General features: G+C 35.5%; 2 protein-coding genes across 10 annotated transcripts; one reads left to right on the top strand and one right to left on the bottom strand.

Annotated features, from left to right (window-relative positions):
* Positions 1 to 1,626: 1,626 nt before the first annotated feature.
* Positions 1,627 to 3,958, top strand: LOC137243100 (COP9 signalosome complex subunit 9 homolog). 8 transcript variants are annotated; one of them, XM_067770326.1, is made up of 3 exons: positions 1,627 to 1,745; positions 3,030 to 3,124; positions 3,184 to 3,958. In XM_067770326.1, the coding sequence occupies exons 2-3, from the start codon at positions 3,074 to 3,076 to the stop codon at positions 3,310 to 3,312; spliced, it is 180 nt and encodes a 59-aa protein (XP_067626427.1). In that variant the 5' UTR covers positions 1,627 to 1,745; positions 3,030 to 3,073; the 3' UTR covers positions 3,313 to 3,958. The 8 variants fall into 8 exon arrangements, with proteins under 8 accessions (XP_067626427.1, XP_067626424.1, XP_067626425.1 ...); XM_067770323.1 differs by having other exon boundaries at positions 1,638 to 1,682; positions 2,980 to 3,124; XM_067770324.1 differs by having other exon boundaries at positions 1,689 to 2,137.
* Positions 3,622 to 16,146, bottom strand: Fsn (F-box synaptic protein). Of its 2 annotated transcripts, none has more exons than XM_067770317.1 (5): positions 16,037 to 16,146; positions 15,275 to 15,681; positions 14,938 to 15,211; positions 13,550 to 13,640; positions 3,622 to 13,484 (listed from the first exon to the last, which is right to left on the bottom strand). In XM_067770317.1, exons 2-5 carry the CDS (start codon positions 15,577 to 15,579, stop codon positions 13,390 to 13,392), a joined length of 765 nt encoding a protein of 254 aa, XP_067626418.1. In that variant the 5' UTR covers positions 15,580 to 15,681; positions 16,037 to 16,146; the 3' UTR covers positions 3,622 to 13,389. The 2 variants fall into 2 exon arrangements, with proteins under 2 accessions (XP_067626418.1, XP_067626417.1); XM_067770316.1 differs by lacking the exon at positions 16,037 to 16,146 and adding an exon at positions 15,814 to 16,015.
* Between the last annotated feature and the right edge of the window lie 2,255 nt (positions 16,147 to 18,401).

Below are 18,401 nucleotides of genomic sequence, written 5' to 3'. Positions count from 1 at the left end.
TGGCATATTGCGATGGACCATTTCGAAAACCGCCAACGTAATCATTATCAGGCAATTTTGTAATGTTATCAAAGGTTTCACCGGGATTCGAAACGTGAATCACATGGTGAAACTGCAGTAGCCTTTAACCACTAGGCCATCCTGCTGGTATTTGTTTTCATGCTTAATTAAGGTTTTCTCATTTCTACACTAACAACACAATTGAGACATTCTGTGTCTATATTGATTTGTGTGCCATGTAGATTTGTTTTTGTAAAGTTCTTCTTCGTTGCGAATGAGAAGCTTTGTCAACTCGGGCTCAGTTGTACATATTTGTGTATGTTTGTTTATTGGTGTGTTCAGTTTATACTTATATTTTCTAAGAATTCATGAGCTTAACACCGGCTTATAATAATTGAATTTAAATTATTATGTTTTTTCTAAGAGAAACTGAAAAGAAAGAAACATTTACTGGCATATTGCGATGGACCATTTCGAAAACGGCCAACGTAATCATCATCAGGCAATTTTGTAATGTTATCAAAGGTTTCACCGGGATTCGAACTGTGAATCACATGGTGAAACTGCAGTAGCCTTTAACCACTAGGCCATCCTGCTGGTATTTGTTTTCATGCTTAATTCAGGTTTTCTCATTTCTACACTAACAACACAATTGAGACAATCTGTCTCTATATTGATTTGTGTGCCATGTAGATTTGTTTTTGTAAAGTTCTTCTTCGTTGCGAATAAGAAGCTTTGTCAACTCGGGCTCAGTTGTACATATTTATGTATGTTTGTTTATTGGTGTGTTCAGTTTATACTTATATTTTCTAAGAATTCATGACCTTAACACCGGCTTATAATAATTGAATTTCAATTATTATGTTTTTTTAAGAGAAACTGAAAATAAAGAATCCCGGTGAAACCTTTGATAACATTACAAAATTGCCTGATGATGATTACGTTGGCGGTTTTCGAAATGGTCCATCGCAATATGCCAGTAAATGTTTCTTTCTTTTCAGTTTCTCTTAGAAAAAACATAATAATTCAAATTCAATTATTATAAGCCGGTGTTAAGCTGGAGACATTGGTGCTTTATCGGTAACCGTATCGGTAACCTTTTAACAGCTGATTCGTCCAACCTTATGAGAATCAAAGCAATCGATTATTGGTGCCGCTAAGGTCGTAACCGTATCGTAGCCAACCAATTGGGTTTTGGTTAACCGTCGTAACGATAAACAGCTGATTACGTTAGGGATACGGATACAGCGATACGACATACGGCACCAATGACTCCGGCTTTAAGCTGGAGACATTGGTGCTTTATCGGTAACCGTATCGGTAACCTTTTAACAGCTGATTCGACCAAACTTATGTAAATCAATGCAATCGATTATTGGTGCCGCGAAGGTCGTAACCGTATCGTAGCCAACCAATTGGGTTTTGGTTTACCGTCGTAACGATAAACAGCTGATTACGTTAGGGATACGGATACAGCGATACGACATACGGCACCAATGACTCCGGCTTTAAGCTCATGTATTCTTAGAAAATATAAGTATAAAATTTTACTATGGCAACTCTGATAAAATGCAACAGTGCACTGGTTTTATGTATACATACTATAGTATAGAGAAATATTAGTTTCTTTATTCACGCAAATGCTAAATAACATAAGAATATTCGTAGTATAAAATATAAAAGTAAAGTTGGGATTAAGTCAAATTCGTACTGCGCCGGACGAAGTGTCAAAGCATATTAAAAATGTACCAATCAGATGATTTCTGGCGGTCAACGTGTCTTGGTTCCGCCATTCCTTTCACGTTATTCGTATCCATTGTTTACTATATAGTTTGGCAGCTTAAATAGAAGTTATGTTGCGAATAGAGTGGAAGGCAGTGGACTAGGCAGTCGAATGTCATATAATGAAGGAATGGTGTTCGAAGTTTTTTCAAAGTTAAAAACAAAAAATGATAAAAGCTTTAATATAAATAAAACTATTGTTGTAATAACAACAAAAACGCCTTCTAAATTCTATATACATAAATTCGTAAGGATTATCTCACTTTAAAATTTGAGTTAGATAATCTAAAGTTTTTTTTTTTGAAACTGAGTCGAGAACTGTGCGTGTGAATGTGCGAATTTTCACCGATCAGCTGTTAGTTGCGCTACTTGGTAAAATTTACAATAGGGGGACTCATGTAACCGTATAAATGCCTTATAAAGTGTGTAAACGTATAAATTTATCTAGTGCGTAAACGAGCTGTCAAATTTTGTATGAAAAATCATTTACACAATTTGTATAAATTTACGCCCACATTTCATTGTGTAAACGTGGTAAACTCAAAGGAATGCAACCTTGCAGACATTACAACAGGCATTTTCATCAGAAATCTCCAACATCAGCAAGTAAAGGCGTTTTAGTTTATATTATTAACTTAATCTTGTCATTTTTTAATTTGTATAACAATCAAAAAAATTTTGTTTGGCAATAATACAGCTGTAAACAATCAAGTTTATCAAGAGTATTACTAGGTGCGTTCATATAACCGCGTGTGTAAATGGATATAATTTTACACCTTATAAGTTTATATGCTTTCATGAGTCCCCCTAATGTTCGTATCATTGTGATTGATAACTAAGTGTGATATCTTCTGCATGGATCAAAATTTCAAAGTGATTGGATCACCTTTTGTATTTAACTTTCACTGTCTCATTCTGTATCTCTTTCTATCACCCGCTGAAAATAGGCGCCGCCATATTGAACACCCTGTCAAAACGCTAAAAATTAGCCATGTTGAACATCCTGTCAGGCATTTGACAGATAAGATATCACACTTAGTTATAATTCACAATGATTCGTATGATTTAACTTTATTTTCAAAAGTTGAAATCGTCCAAAAAGTTGTATCTGACACTGACTTTATGGAACGCACCGTACTGACATCATATTGAACATACTCCATAATCAAAACACATTTGACATTTGCTATCTTTTAGAAGATATATTAAATATATCTTTAGAAGATATATTAAAATTTTGCTTACAGCGAGATAATTATTTACCTCTACAACGGATCCCATATTGCGTGAGATGAAGCCAACACCGGCTGCTGATGAAATGTTTAGCACAGATATGGAGGAGGTATGTTACCGTGGAGTACGAGCATAATAGCACCATTGATCTTATTCTATGCATTACAGTCTGGCAGCTCCTCTGGATTACTAATCGATTTGCCATCCACTGAAAAGCAAGTACACGCCGACTTCTACAATGATTTTGATGACTTATTTGATGATGATGAGGATTTGCCAGTAATAAGTAGTGAATAACTCATTTATATTTAGATTAATAAAAGTCTAGAACAGCAGTCGACTGTTAATACGCGACCCAATATGTTGCGAGAGGTGTCAGTGGACGCGTTTTGTACTAAGTGTTAATAATTTGCTGGCGGCAAAAAATGGTACTTCTGCCAGGAGATGTTTGCATAGAAATCAAGAATTTGAATGTGGTTGGTATAATTTCCGTGATTTTTTTTGTACACACATACTTATGCTGAAAGCTGTTCTGTGCGGATATAATTTTGATTCCAATGCAAAAATACACCGGTCACACAATTGACTTCGGAACGGTCCGAGGTCGTTTTTCGATTTTTGTTAATAGCTTTGATAAAAGAAAAAAAATTTACCCCTCGGAATTCTGATCCCCTTCAGACTTTTTAAGCGCATATCAGCAAATTGCTTTTCTAGACTATTACCTTTAGTTTAAACACGTCCGCGAAACAAAAGGGAAACACATTTTATATTGAAATTACAATTTTTTATATATTACTTTCTCTTATATAATATTTACATGTAGTACTCACAATTTGCTTTAGAACCGTATTCTCAAGTTAACATTAAAAACATTTAAGGGAACCAAAATTTGTTTTCATATAACAAATAAATTTTAAATTTCACACGAAAAAACGATACTAAATTTGTAACACCATTTATCTTAGTCTTTTATTATTAATATGGAAAGGACGATTTTTTACTACATAAAATATAATATTTTTCTTAAATTTGGAGAACTTACTCAAATAAAATTAAACAAATTATATAGATATGCACTACTTAACCAAATATATAAGTCGAACACATGGACTAGCATTACTTACAAAATTAATTAACAGATTTATTCGACCTTTTTCGATCGAGTATTTTATATTTATTTTTGTTATTGGGTAAATAAATCCCCAAACTGTTAGACCTATGTAAATCGTCAACTCAATCAAAATCAGTTTCTACACTTTTTTTTCAAATTATTAAACTTTTCAATTATAAAAATAGTCGATTATTGCTCAGCGGTCGACTATCAACTGATGTCGGAGCTCGCAATAAGAGAGTATGAATTACAAGTTGAATAACACATTATTTGCTACATAAAAAATAGTATAATTATTTAAAAGCAACAACGCTGCTTTAGAAATACTAAAAATTCGAGAGCAAGACAGTAGAATGTGAACTCTAAATTACTGTCCATATGTATGTATGTATTCATCTGTTGTTCGGAATAGGCACAAAACATGCTGGTCCCGTCCCGCCAATTAGTAAGAAAAATTAAAAAAGAGCACGAAGCAAATTGGAAAAGAACCTCGGCATAAATCTCCTAGGTGGTAAATCGCGTAAAGTATTTTTTTGTTTAGGTACATATCGTCACTATTCACCTAGTTAATTAGCCTTTCAATTCTTACTTTTTAATAATCAAAGGAATATTATTTATCACTAAATTTTTTAATTAATATACAAACAAATGATATGAATATACCCTTCTTTGATAAATTATTTATCATATTGTGTCTTCAAAACTTTACATTTTCACAGTCAGCTGTCACTGCACCATTTTACATGCTTTCCCCTTGGAATGTTTATTTGAACTTTTTTATATTAGTTTGTTAATCTATCAAGTTGAACTTTAGCAAATCGCATCTCAGGAAGTATTACTAAATTACTAGTTATTTCTTAAAAGCCGTTACTTTTGCAACAACAAAGCAACCAATCCTTGGCTTCTCGTAATTACGATTTTTGGAAAGATAATTATTTAGTTAATTAAATGCAATCATTAAAGTAAACACAAATACGCCACGAAAACGCATAGATGGCATTTTTATAAATATATCTAACAAAAAAAAACCAGCGACTACCTTGAGAAAACATTGCCAAAATATCGAGTGACGGATCTTAACAAATAAAAACTCTTTAACAAAATCGCGTAGCTCACGAAAATATCATACGAAATTTGCTTAAAACGGTACCATAAGCATTTACTAATGTAATCGCAATAAATCTATAAGCTGAATTGGAAGAATACACCATTAAACATATAATATTTCCAGGTCAAATGAAACTCTTTCAAATCGAATGAACTATTTTCAAGTCAAATGCAACTTTTTTCCAAACCAAATAAGCCCTTTCATTTAAAAGGAAACAATTTTTGTCTTTTAAGATCTAAAGGTTTTGGGCCTTCCTTTTTGTACTCTATATACAAATATGTATATCTTAATACATATATTTCTTCTGTACGTTGTTTGTGACTGAACTCAACTGATTTTGGTAGAGTTGTGTGTGTGTTTTCAAGGAGATGCTTTAGATTCACAATTTAGCTCTTTTTCTTTCCGGGAAGTGGACCAGGGATCGACCTACTCTAAAAATCGTATTTATGGCGCCATTTAGCTTGTTTATTATTTTATAAACTTTTTTTCCGGAAAGTGCACCAAAGACCGATGTATTGTAAAAAATTGAATTTATGGTGCGGTTTGCTTGAAATTAGATACATAGGTACCTCTTTGACCAAGTTAATATTTCCGGAAAGAGGACCAGGGACGGACCTATTCCAAAAAATGTAAAACGTGGTGCGATTTGCTTGAGATTTCGTACCTTTTTATGAAGCTTTAATATTTGGGAAACTTTTCTATCCGGGAAGTGAACCAATGGCCGACTTATTGGAAAAAATCCTGCTAATGGAGCGAAAATTAGTAAAGGGGTCCTTTTTTAACAAGTTTAATATTTAGTAACATTTTCTCCGGAAAGTGGACCTTGATCGTGGCTTTTAGATGGTAAAATTATCTCTAACTCACCTTTTATATATGAAATTAATGCCATATTTGAAACTTAGCTCAAATGGTATTAATTCACATTTTGAAAATTTCTCTATCAGGAATGAACGTGTTTCTTCAAAAGAAAATCCCTCTATCAGCATACATTTTTACACCCAGCTATACTAATTCATAGCGACCCCAAGTTCCTCATGTACCTAAGGGGTGGGGAGGGCGGGATGGCCTAGAAGGTTTAATGTGGTCATATAAATCGTTCGCAAGATGGTCGGACTAGCACCTTAATGGTGCTTTGTTACCGGAACGTACCGGATCTATATCCGGCAAAGGACCATCAACATCGGTAACATTCCGCAAAGCCTTCGGGGAGCGTCTTTATCGTTAATACAACAACAACAACGGTTATGGCCATCCAACAAGGCGCGTCAGTCGCTTCTTCGCTCTGTCTACTGGCGCCAATTGGTCACACCAAGGGAGTTTAAATCGTATTCCACCTGGTCCTTTCAGCGGCCGCCCTCTTCCTCTGCTTCCATAGGCGGGTTCCGAAAAAATACTTTCGTAGCCGGAGCATCATCTTTCATTCGCATAACAAGGCCTAGCCAGCGTAGCCGCTACATTTTAATTCGCAGGACTTTGCTGATGTCTGCGTAAAGCTTGTACAGCTCATCATTAAATCTTCTTCGGTACTAGCCATCGCCAACGCGTAGGGGTCGGTAAATCTCTCGAAGATCTCTTCTCATGGCCTTCGATATGGAACTCTAGCACTTTACCCACTATTACAAGGCGTTAACACTGTTAACACAACAACAATAAGGCGTTATGTTCAAAACATTTTTCAACATATACTCTACACCCAAAAAACTGTTATTTTTTTGTTCTGCAAAAAACTATCAACATTATGTTTTATAAAAACCATTTTCACTTTTTATCACTCTTTGAGGTACATCTTATTATTAGCAATTTGCAATTTATAGGGTATAAGCCGACGTTGTATAACGAACGGCTTAGTGTGGGTACAGTGGGTGTGGGAGTGAGTTGGATTGGGAGTGGAGTGGAAGTGAGAATTGGAGTTGGTATGGGAGTCGGAGTGAGGGTAGGAGCGAGAGTTTGAAAGTTAGTGGAAGAGATGAAGTGGGAGTGGGACTTGGTGTGGGTGTGGGAGGAAGATAAATGGAATAAGGGATGGACGAGAATGGTATAGAGAGAAAAAGGTGGAGCGAGGCTCACTTTTTGTAGGTAGGCAAACCAATTTTTGGGCAGTACAAAGTATGCCGGATACACTAGTATGTTTATACAGATTTTGTCCCGCCGAATAAACTAGTGTACCCGGCAGACTTTGTCCAACTTAACCGCAGTTTAAACTAACACTGTACAACTGGGCATTAGGTAACGACCCGACTTCAGTAGGGTAAATTTAAATAAGTGGTCGCTTTAAGGACAAAAGTCGATATGCATATATTGGCAATTACTTTTGTGAAACTCTTCGCGAAGCCAAAAATGGTTTTATTTGATTCGAAAAAATTTTTTTGGCTTGAAAAACTTTGCTAGCTAAATACCGGTGTAGTGCCCTTAAGACATGCTGCAAAAACTTGATATAAGGCTTAACACTTTCACACGAATATTTTATAAACAATTTGGCATAAAAAAGTATCCATGTTGCAAAACAAAAAAAATTTGAGGGGCGTACGAATCGGATGGTACCAAAACAGTTGCGAATTTGAGTATAAAAATTAGAATATGTACGGATGTGTGTTTCGAATGTGCCTGGTAGATATTTGTTTAAATGAGTTCTATAAGTTTTTTTGATTGAGTCCCAAAAAATTATGTTTGCCCTCGACCTCAAAGATATTATATTCGTTAACTACGTATTACTACATAGTGCAAATGTCAAAGGTCAATTGTTACTAAATTTTGCTTCTATAATTTCTTCGATTCGTTATCAGAATTAAATAGCAAATATTAATATGATAGGAAGGTGCATTTTGCTTTTTTTTTTTATTAATTAATAACGATAATTCGGCTATGCTAATGAGTATTTCAGACATTTCATTTTGAAAAAGGGGTAAAGTGTAAAACTTAATGTTACTGTCCTTAAATAAAAGGTGAATATCCTGTTGTATCCTCATGTAAAACTCTTACATAGAAATACTTATCCCCGATTAACACACTGAATAAACATTACAAAAATTACACGGAAAAAATGCGTCCTCTTAATCATTAGAGCTCATAATGTTCGATATTTCGAATATTCGAATACTCTAATATTCGATTCAAGGAGTGAAACCGAAACCGTAACCTTTAAAAACCATTTCACTTTGTATAACCAAACCGAAACCGGTTTTTTAAATCGTAAAGTAGCGAAACCGAAACCGTTTCTGAACCGGTTTTGCCTAAAATTTTGGCAGTCATAACTTCGACGCTGTTAATGGACCTAAAAACTTAGATGTCATTCGATCACTTTTAGTAGAATTTTCGAGTTAAAATTGGAAAGAGCAATGTGTTGTAGTTCTCGAATATTGGGACAAAGAGTTCTTGCGAAAACCTCAAATAACTGAACTTGCTAATGCAGTTTTAGATGTCCTGCAACACAGGTTTGTTATAAGAACAAACCAATTTTATGGACTTCACATTTTCAAATAGGTTTCTAAAGTTTCATGAGCGTATATAGTACATATGTGAGACTCCGCAAGAAAAGACCCCTAACTCGAAAAAAATTTATTTTTTTTTTACCAATAATTTCAAGTTCGTTCTAGAAATTGTTAAAGCCCGGAGATCGACATTTGTATTACTTTTTGAGTAATGAGCAGTCAGGGTCGACACTAATTGTGCCTTATACGAGCCATCATGTTAAAAGTAGCGCACACGACCCCACTATGCCTGCTCGCCGTGTAAAATGAACGTCATTCAAGTTAAGGGAATTTTCGCTTCACATTTGTGTATATTATCTACCAAATCACGATTTTACTACAAACTATTGAGTCTGAATAGATTGGGCCAAACTAGTTAATATAATTTTCAATTTATTATTACAGCACATATGAGTAGGACATGTTTTAATGGTTTATATCATTAAGTCTAGTTCCAAAGACTGCTTACATACACTGTTGCGCATATTCAGCAAACGTACTAAAGGGCTCAAAGTCATCCATCTCAATGCGCAAAGCCTATATAAAACACTGGATGAATTGAGATTCATATCTGAAGGTTCTGATATAGATGTTATATGTATTTCCGAAACCTAGTTTTCTTCATATCACAAAAATGATTTGGTGCAACTAAATGGATATCAACTTTTCAGGGCTGATAGACGTGGTCATGGTGGTGGTGTTTCTATATATGTTAAAAGTAGTTTATCCTGTAAACTTTGCTGTAGTTCTAGTCCAAGTGATTCTGTCGAATATGTGTTCGTAGACGTGTTCTCTGTAAATAACGAGGGGCTTCTTATCGCCTGTGCATACAGACCTAATCGTGGAGTTGACTTCCCTGGCTTTATTGAATTTCTCGAACCTCTACTTATAAGCTATGATAATATAATCATCGCTGGGGATTTCAACTCCAACCTTCTCGTCGACTCAACTCTAAAGCTAAGTATGGAGTCTCTTGGACTTTTTCCCACCAATTTAACTTCACCTACACACTTTACTGACTCAAATTCTTCTTTGTTGGATTCATTTTTTGTGAATAATCCCCTGAAATTGCTCCACTACGACCAATTGTTCTGCTTTGAGTTCGAAGGAAACTTGGAAGTCGATTAAAGATATTGGTATAGGAAAATCCAAATGTGATATTTCTGTCCTCCCTGATGTAGACATTAATGAGATAAATATAAATTTTGTAAATCTGCCAATCTCAACTGACAATATATGTGCTGACAATTATTGTATTCGTGCTAATGTCGATTTTGGTCCTCTTTGCCAATGATTGTGATGTTGTTCAAGCCATTCTTTCAGTAAAGTCTAATGCTATGGGGTTTGATGGTATATGTCCGAAATGTTTAAAAATAATTCTTCCTAAAATCCTTCCTCACGTAACCTACTTGGTTAACTCTGTGCTGACGTCCTGTGTATTTCCCAAATGTTAGAAAGTTGCTAAGGTAATCCCAATCCCCAAGCAAAACAAGGAGTATAGACCTATAGCTATTCTGCCTTTGTTGTTGTTGTTATAGCAGTGCTTCGCCCCACCTAACAGCCGCGACCGATCACAAATTGTCATCAATATCCTCGAACGGGAGTCCAAGGAAAATTGCTGTTTCAACAGGGGTGGACCATAATGAAAGGGATGTTAGAGGCGTTGGTTCCACATTACAATTAAAGAGATGGTTGGTGTCCTGCCTTTCCTTTCCAAGGTCGTCGAACGAATTTTGCACTACCAGATAAATACTTATGTGCAGGATAATAAACTTCTCACAGATTCCCAGTCTGGATTCAGGTCAAATCGTAGCTGTAAAACGGCGCTCCTATCGGTGATAGAGATTATGCGAGAACAAGTTGACAAAAATTTTACTGCTTTCCTAACTCTTCAAAAGCGTTTGACTCAGTCGACCACACCGTTCTCTGCAAGAAGCTGGACAACCTATTTAATTTCTCGAACTGTGCAACAGCCCTCATCAGATCGTATTTGGCCGACCAAACTCAGGCAGTAAGGGTTGGTAGCAGAAAGTCTGACTTCGTCAGTGTTTTAAGAGGCGTTCCACAAGTGTCAATCCTTGGTCCCTTGCTATTTGTTTAGTACATACACGAAATGCCTGGTGTTCTCAAGTATTGTAATATTCACATTTATGCTGACGACGTACAATTGTATATGTGCTGTCCTAGTGATCGTACCAGTTCGTGTATTAATAAATTAAATTACGATTTATGTCTTAACCCTAAGAAGTCGAAATGTATAGTCATTCATAGAGTCACTAGATAAAGGTGGAATGGAAAATTTAATTTTAGACAACACTATTATAGAATACATTGACACGGCTAAAAATCTAGGTGTAGTTTTTAACAAAACCTTGACATGGAAATACACATCTTCCGCACAGTGCGAAAAGTGTATGGGATGCTTCGTACACTCTGGCTTACACAACATTTTACTCCGTTACATATTCGTATAGTAATAGCAAAAGCGTACCTACGCTTCTTTATGCTTGTGAGATTTACTCTAATTGTGATTATGTATTCAATAGGAAACTTAATGTTGTTTATAACAACATTGCTAGATACGTCTATGGGTTGAAAAGACTTGACCACGTCTCTCATCATGCTGACAGGTTGCTAAACATTTCTCTCGATAACCTTATTAAACTTAAAACGCTCACTATGCTACATAAATTAATATATATGAAGGAACCTGACTATCTGTATCGGAGGTTAAATTTTCTCCAGGCGTCTAGATCTGTTCTCCTTACCCACTTCAGACATCGTATGCTAATATCTGATCGCCAGTTCTTCATTACTTCCATACGTATTTCGAACTCGCTCCCTTCTAGACTTAGGCTTATAAGCAATGCTCTGCTCTTCAATAAAGAATTAACAAGTTTCTATAATAACCTATACAATTAAAATACTGATTTCTGACCAAGAAACTGTACTCTATCATTCGTTTATTTATTTATTATTTATTAAATATATTATTTTTTGTAACCTTTTCTTAGTCATAGTCATTAGCTTTAAGTTTCAAGTTTGAATTGTTCCTATTTTATGCCTTTTGCCGACTAGCACTATAAAATAATTTTTGCCAAATTGTTGTGCTGGGATGAATTGCCTAATAAATACAAATACAAATACAAGTTCATTAAGAAAACCTAAACTTAACGTCGTATAAATCTACATTCTAAACTTGGTGTAAAGTTCAAACACGTTTTAAACTAAAAAAAATAGTCTAACAAAGTTCAAGATTAATGCAAGTCAACTTGTTGAATTGGAATAGGTACATCAGTTGAAAATTTAATATTATTATTTTTAAATCGTAGTAAGATGCGAAATTGCCAAATTGAAAATTTAGTTAACTAGTTCAGTCTGAGCCAAGTTCTGCCTAATATAACCTGATCAACGATACAGACATGTACATATGTACATACATATGTACATTATTAAATATATATTATTTTGTCTACAAACTTCAGTTCATGTTTTAATTCTGAAACCGGAACGAAACCGAAATACATGTTGAAGAACGAAACCAGAACCGAAACCGAAAAAACCGGTACCGAAACCTGAACGTTATTTTAACCGGTTTCATACCCTTGATTCGATTTTCAAAACTCGTTTAGTAGAACTTGAAAAAATCCTCATCGTCGATTATTCGAATTATTGCTCAACTATTCGAATAATTGCAGCTCAACGATTATTCAAATTTTCAAATATATGTTGATAAACTAAATGTATAAGCAATTTTAATATATTTTATTTTAAATATGATTCTAAAAAAAAGTTACATTATATAAAAATTAATTTATAAAGCTCCAATCATAACTGTAATGTATGTTAAAGCTCTTTCATTTTGAGGTGATAAGAAAATACTACGTGGGCTGATATTTCCAGCTAATGAGAGAGTTCGCTTGGATTCTGCCGATGTAGCTAGTATACACAAATACTTCGTCATAAAAGTCCTTTGCTCAGGATTAACCGTACTGTGGTTTTTCCAACATGTCAAAGGAGGCGGCCTCTGTGATCCGGAGGTCGCGTGCTTGCCTACCATAACAAAGGTCCTGGCAAGAGCAAAAGCAACTTTTTTCTAATCGGAATCGCGGTTGCGAATACTCAGAGTGTATTTCTGCCATGAATATATTCTCCTCAAAAATGCATCTGCCGTTCGGAGTCGGCTGTAGAATAATGGAAAAGAATTTGGGCTATATCTCCTCGGAAGTATATCGGGCAAGGTTATCCTCAAGGGATGTATACTATTCCCGATTCGACCATAAATTAATCTTCATAACTAAGGATCTAATACCGAGTCTGAAAATGATGCAATTAATGAACCCACATTTTGCCCGTAGCACAGCCCATATGTCATCGTATCTTGGGGATGTTGTCCTTACAATTATTCCCAATACTTAAAACTATATTTCCAATGCAAACTAGATGGCGGTGAAAGGGTTAAGTGGTTCATATATGGCGTAGAAGTAATGCATTTTTTGTATGAATAACGCTTCATACAATAATAAACGTTTGATTTCAACAAGTTATCCGAATAATGGTTGAGGAGCGTATTTTAGAATAATCGAAAAAATCAACTATTCGAATAGTGAAATTCGATTAATAAACGTACAAAAATCTAAAAAAAATAATCGAATACTCGAATGATTCGAATAGTTTTAAGAGCCCTCTTAACCATCTAAAGGTGGACCTAAATATACCATCGAAACCTCCGTATTGCCATACACTGCGGACACAGTTGGATAAAGCTTTTTATCGGGTAGGCCTGAAAGGTAAATATGTTTTCAGCAGATTGTTATTGAAGTAAACAAATTATATGTGAATACTTACCTCTAAATGCTATGCCTAAAAATTCACTGTTCTTTTCGAAGGATAACGTGTTATCATCACAATCCAATATGACACGTATCCGTTCCCCAACCTTGATTGATAAAAAAAAAACGAATCATGCGTATATATTTACTACGTTTACCGATGAAAGTGCAATGCTATGTTTTCAGTATATTCGACACGTTGAACAGTGGAGAGTTTAGTTTCATTGATTGACAAGAAAAATTCAAAAAAAAAAATGTCTATCCCTGACCACATGCAATTATACCAAATTCTAGTTAGCACGAAGTTGATTTAGATCTATCTATAATCCTACACGTCAATATTGATTTGGTCACTGGCTATGTCACGTTGATAATACATTAGAATAGGCATATTCATACAATACATATTAAAACAAGCACTAACACGAAAAAGGAGAATAACCCCGACCTGCTATTTACTTCAAGCCAAAGGTAATAGTCTAGTTGAGGGGTCGACTGCTAATACGCTACCAAAAATATCGAGAGAGGTGTCAAAAGACGCGTATTAACCTCGAGAACAATAATCTGAAGGCGGAAAAGAAAAATTTTATCTCTGTCCGGAGATATTTGCAGTTGAAGTTGGCGATTTCCATATGGTTGTTGTTGTGTTTGTACCCATCAAAAAAATTGTGCATCACCGTGGCGGTAGCCACGGTTAAACCACACACCCGGACGTGGCATGGCGTAGCCCAGGGTTATTTTTTATAAGCGCGGCCGAAGGCCGCCAACGCCGAAAGGTGTTCTGCGCAAAAATACTATGGATCCGACCCCCGGTTTCGGAGGTACCCGCGGGTCTTTTTTCGGTTTTATGTTAATATCTTTTGAACGCGTTAATATTTTTATTTTCCGCCTTCGGATTATTAATACTGATGTCAAGACGCGTCTTTTGACACCTCTCTCGATATTTTTGGTAGCGTATTAGCAGTCGACCCCTCAACTAGACTATTACCAAGCCAAAAAAAAAAATAATAATAATCAAAATTTTCATGACCATTAGAAAAAATTAAGCATTTTTGGACAAAAAACAAAGCACCGAATTCCAGCTTATAGTCAATAAACTTAACTTAAAATTTCAATAACAACAGTAATTGAAACATGTTTGTAAGGTTAACGGATTAACTCGGATAAATCGAAAGAGATTACGAACCTTTCGTATTATATATGCAAGGACCTTGATGACACTGTTAAATATTGGCTTATCTCAACAATCCTTGTTTTTATATTTATGGCAAGTGAATATAAACCGTCCATCAGATACTACTTGGTTAGGGATCAACCATAAGTAAACATGGTTATGTAACCTCTTTTTGGTGAAACCTTTTGATAAGCAATTCCGCACTCTCATCGGTCAATATACAAACGTACCTGATATTTTGGAGGATTATTTAGTAGCGGATAACTTCCTTGCGCATCACCATTATGCAACAACATATTCTCCACTAAATTCCAACCCCAACTTTGATCGTCTGAGCCCAACAACGCCACATAGCCATGACACTGCAGCGCTGCCTCCTTTGTTGATATACCAATAACGGCGACCGTTCCAAGGGGCCCTTCCCATATCACCTCCCATGAATGTCGACCTTGTCGAAACCCGATTTTACCTCGCGCCGCATCTGTACTTTGTGCAACTGGATTGCTAAGAATTAAAAAAAGTTGAGTCAAAGCAGTTGTCTATGTATATATTTAATTCATTTGTTACCGATGTAATGTAAATGCATTTGGTTTTATATAAACATTACGTGAACAATCATTTGGATTCCAAGCATGATAATATGCACGTAGTCTTTTCTTATAAGTTGTTACTGATGTTAACAGATCTGACTTAATTGCTTCTTGTGGTAGTTTTTTCAGGCAATGCATACGCCAGACTTCCGAGCTTTCATCGTTTAAGAAATGATACCAGTTCCAGCAAACTAAAGAGCAATTGCGTAAGTCGCGTAAATCCAAATATGAGAAAATCACTTCTAATACATTATAGTTCATTGCTAGAAAAGGATCAACCATCGTGACTAGTCTTTTTATATGTATATATATGACGCCGGATTATATGAATTGTTCAACGACAGATATCCAATATTATGTATTTATAAATGCGTTAAAATTTCACTGCAGGTAAATAATAATTTGTTAAGGTTCTTATAAAAATGCGAAGAAGGATTATGCTGAGTGACGATTGTATTGGTGTTATTGGATCAATTTTTTCAATTGTCGCAGTTCTATACTCTCGGACATACATACATAGCGAAGTCGAATATTTTGTAAGAGCTTATCTTAGGTTTAATTGACTCATTTTGCCTATTTTTTATTGGATGTACAAGCTAGAGTAGTACATAAATTTTAAAGTGGCCGTCTATTTTTTTTAATAATATTCCTACAAAATCTTGATAGAAAACTGAAAAATTACAGATAACTCTGTTCTAGTGGCTGAAATGCGTTCTTCGGAATTTGCAAACTCATTTACCAGACTTCGTTCCTTCACATAAAACTTTTTATAATAGATTGGATTAAAAGTATTCCAATTCTAACGTTTAACGCTAATTTAAGCCGGAGTCATTGGTGCCGTATGTCGTATCGCTGTATCCGTATCCCTAACGTAATCGGCTGTTTATCGTTACGACGGTCATAGTGTACCTATACCAAGTGTGTTCACTAAGCGATAAACGTCAAAACTACAAACAGCCTCGCTCACCTGATGGAAATCTCAGGTCTAGAGTCGCATTTTTGGTCTCAACGACAACATTTTTGACTACCAATCGTATCGAATTTTTCAATTTTTCAATCATTCGGCGCACTCGGTAATGGTATCCATTTTGAATTCGCTGTCATTCCGAATCCAGCGAGTGCCTGTCAGAATGCTTGACAGATAAGTCAACACACTTGTACTTGTACACTATGACGACGGTAACCAAAACCCAATTGGTTGGCTACGATACGGTTACGACCTTAGCGGCACCAATAATCGATTGCATTGTTTCTCATAAGGTTGGTCGAATCAGCTGTTATAAGGTTACCGATAAAGCACCACTGTCTGCAGCTTTATGCGGCAGTTACTCACGAACGTACGTACCAAAAACGTGTCAGCTGACACGACCTATCTTATGAGTCTGCAATGTAAACGAAAACTCACCGACGTGCAACGCCCGTACGTACGTAGCCCGGAACGTAGAAATCAAAACAATTTTGATTTTTTCCGTAAGAACGTGTCAGCTGATCGCTCTCTCACTAGACAGAGTTGCCTAGTAAACTTTTGTACGCTAATTTTTGACCGTTTGCAATTTTATGCAAAAACGCCTAATTAAAGTTTGAAAAATTGTGAAAATAATTCGAAATAATTATGTAAAAGTGCTGATTATAAACATTTTATCTATTTATACTTATTTAATATGTATTCCGGCCTTTTACAATATCAAAAATTAAATTGGAAAAAGTTGATGTTTCCATAAGCATACATGCAAAATGGTCAATGGCAACAGTGCTTATCTGTAAACAATACACACACAAATATGTTATGTACATGTACACAGACGCACACATTGATTCCTACGGACTTGGGAGTTCGGTCAAACGTGCTTCGTACGACAAACGTCCTTACGTACGGCACACGTCGGTGGGTAACTGCCGCATTATGCGGCAGTTACGAACGTACGTAAAAACGTGTCAGCTGACACGACCTATCTTATGAGTGTGCAATGTAAACGAAAACTCACCGTCGTGCAACGCCCGTACGTACGTAGTCCGGAACATAGAAATCAAAACAATTTTGATTTTTTCGTAAGAACGTGTCAGCTGATCGCTCCCTTACTGGACAACTTGCCTAGTAAACTTTTGTGCGCTAATTTTTGACCGTTTGCAGTTTTATGCAAAAACGCCTAATTAAAGTTTGAAAAATTGTGAAAATAATTCGAAATAATTATGTAAAAGTGCTGATTATAAATATTTTATCTATTTATACTTATTTAATATGTATTCCGGCCTTTTACAATATCAAAAATTAAATTGGAAAAAGTTGATGTTTCCATAAGCATACATGCAAAATGGTCAATGGCAACAGTGCTTATCTGTAAACAATACACACACAAATATGTTATGTACATGTACACAGACGCACACATTGATTCCTACGGACTTGGGAGTTCGGTCAAACGTGCTTCGTACGACAAACGTCCTTACGTACGGCACACGTCGGTGGGTAACTGCCGCACTATGCGGCAGTTACGAACGTACGTAAAAACGTGTCAGCTGACACGACCTATCTTATGAGTGTGCAATGTAAACGAAAACTCACCGTCGTGCAACGCCCGTACGTACGTAGCCCGGAACGTAGAAATCAAAACAATTTTGATTTTTTCCGTAAGAACGTGTCAGCTGATCGCTCTCTCACTAGACAGAGTTGCCTAGTAAACTTTTGTACGCTAATTTTTGACCGTTTGCAATTTTATGCAAAAACGCCTAATTAAAGTTTGAAAAATTGTGAAAATAATTCGAAATAATTATGTAAAAGTGCAGATTAAAAATATGTTATCTATTTATATTTATTTAATATTATTTCGGGTTGGATTTTATATAAGGTGCCACGATTTTCAAACTTTTAATGATTTGTAGGGGTAGAGGGGGTCCTAAAAATCACAAAATTATCATCCACAACTCTAGGAAACTCTTAGTTTATGAAATATAAGCCTTTTAATTTCCAAATTTAGTAAAATTTCAACTTAAGTCCTGCACTTAAAATTGGGGTCGCACATGTCGATAGCGGTATCAAAAGACGCGTATTTACGTCAAGATTCAGAATCCGAAAGCAGAAACTATATTTTTTATCTCGTTTAAAA

Source organism: Eurosta solidaginis, chromosome 3, assembly GCF_040869045.1.
Source record: "Eurosta solidaginis isolate ZX-2024a chromosome 3, ASM4086904v1, whole genome shotgun sequence".
Taxonomy (NCBI): Eukaryota; Metazoa; Arthropoda; class Insecta; order Diptera; family Tephritidae; genus Eurosta; species Eurosta solidaginis.
This window is presented reverse-complemented; position numbering and strand designations above follow the sequence as displayed.

What these genes read in the sequence shown, in the direction of transcription:
- LOC137243100 (XM_067770326.1), top strand. Translation starts at nt 3,074, where the DNA reads ATGAAGCCAACACCGGCTGCTGATGAAATGTTTAGCACAGATATGGAG. An exon ending in TTAGCACAGATATGGAGGAG is followed by an intron (nt 3,125 to 3,183) that starts GTATGTTACCGT and finishes TATGCATTACAG; the next exon opens with TCTGGCAGCTCCTCTGGATT.
- Fsn (XM_067770317.1), bottom strand. Translation starts at nt 15,579, where the DNA reads ATGGTTGATCCTTTTCTAGCAATGAACTATAATGTATTAGAAGTGATT. An exon ending in AATGCATTTACATTACATCG is followed by an intron (nt 15,212 to 15,274) that starts GTAACAAATGAA and finishes TTTAATTCTTAG; the next exon opens with CAATCCAGTTGCACAAAGTA. An exon ending in TTTAGGCATAGCATTTAGAG is followed by an intron (nt 13,485 to 13,549) that starts GTAAGTATTCAC and finishes TTTACCTTTCAG; the next exon opens with GCCTACCCGATAAAAAGCTT.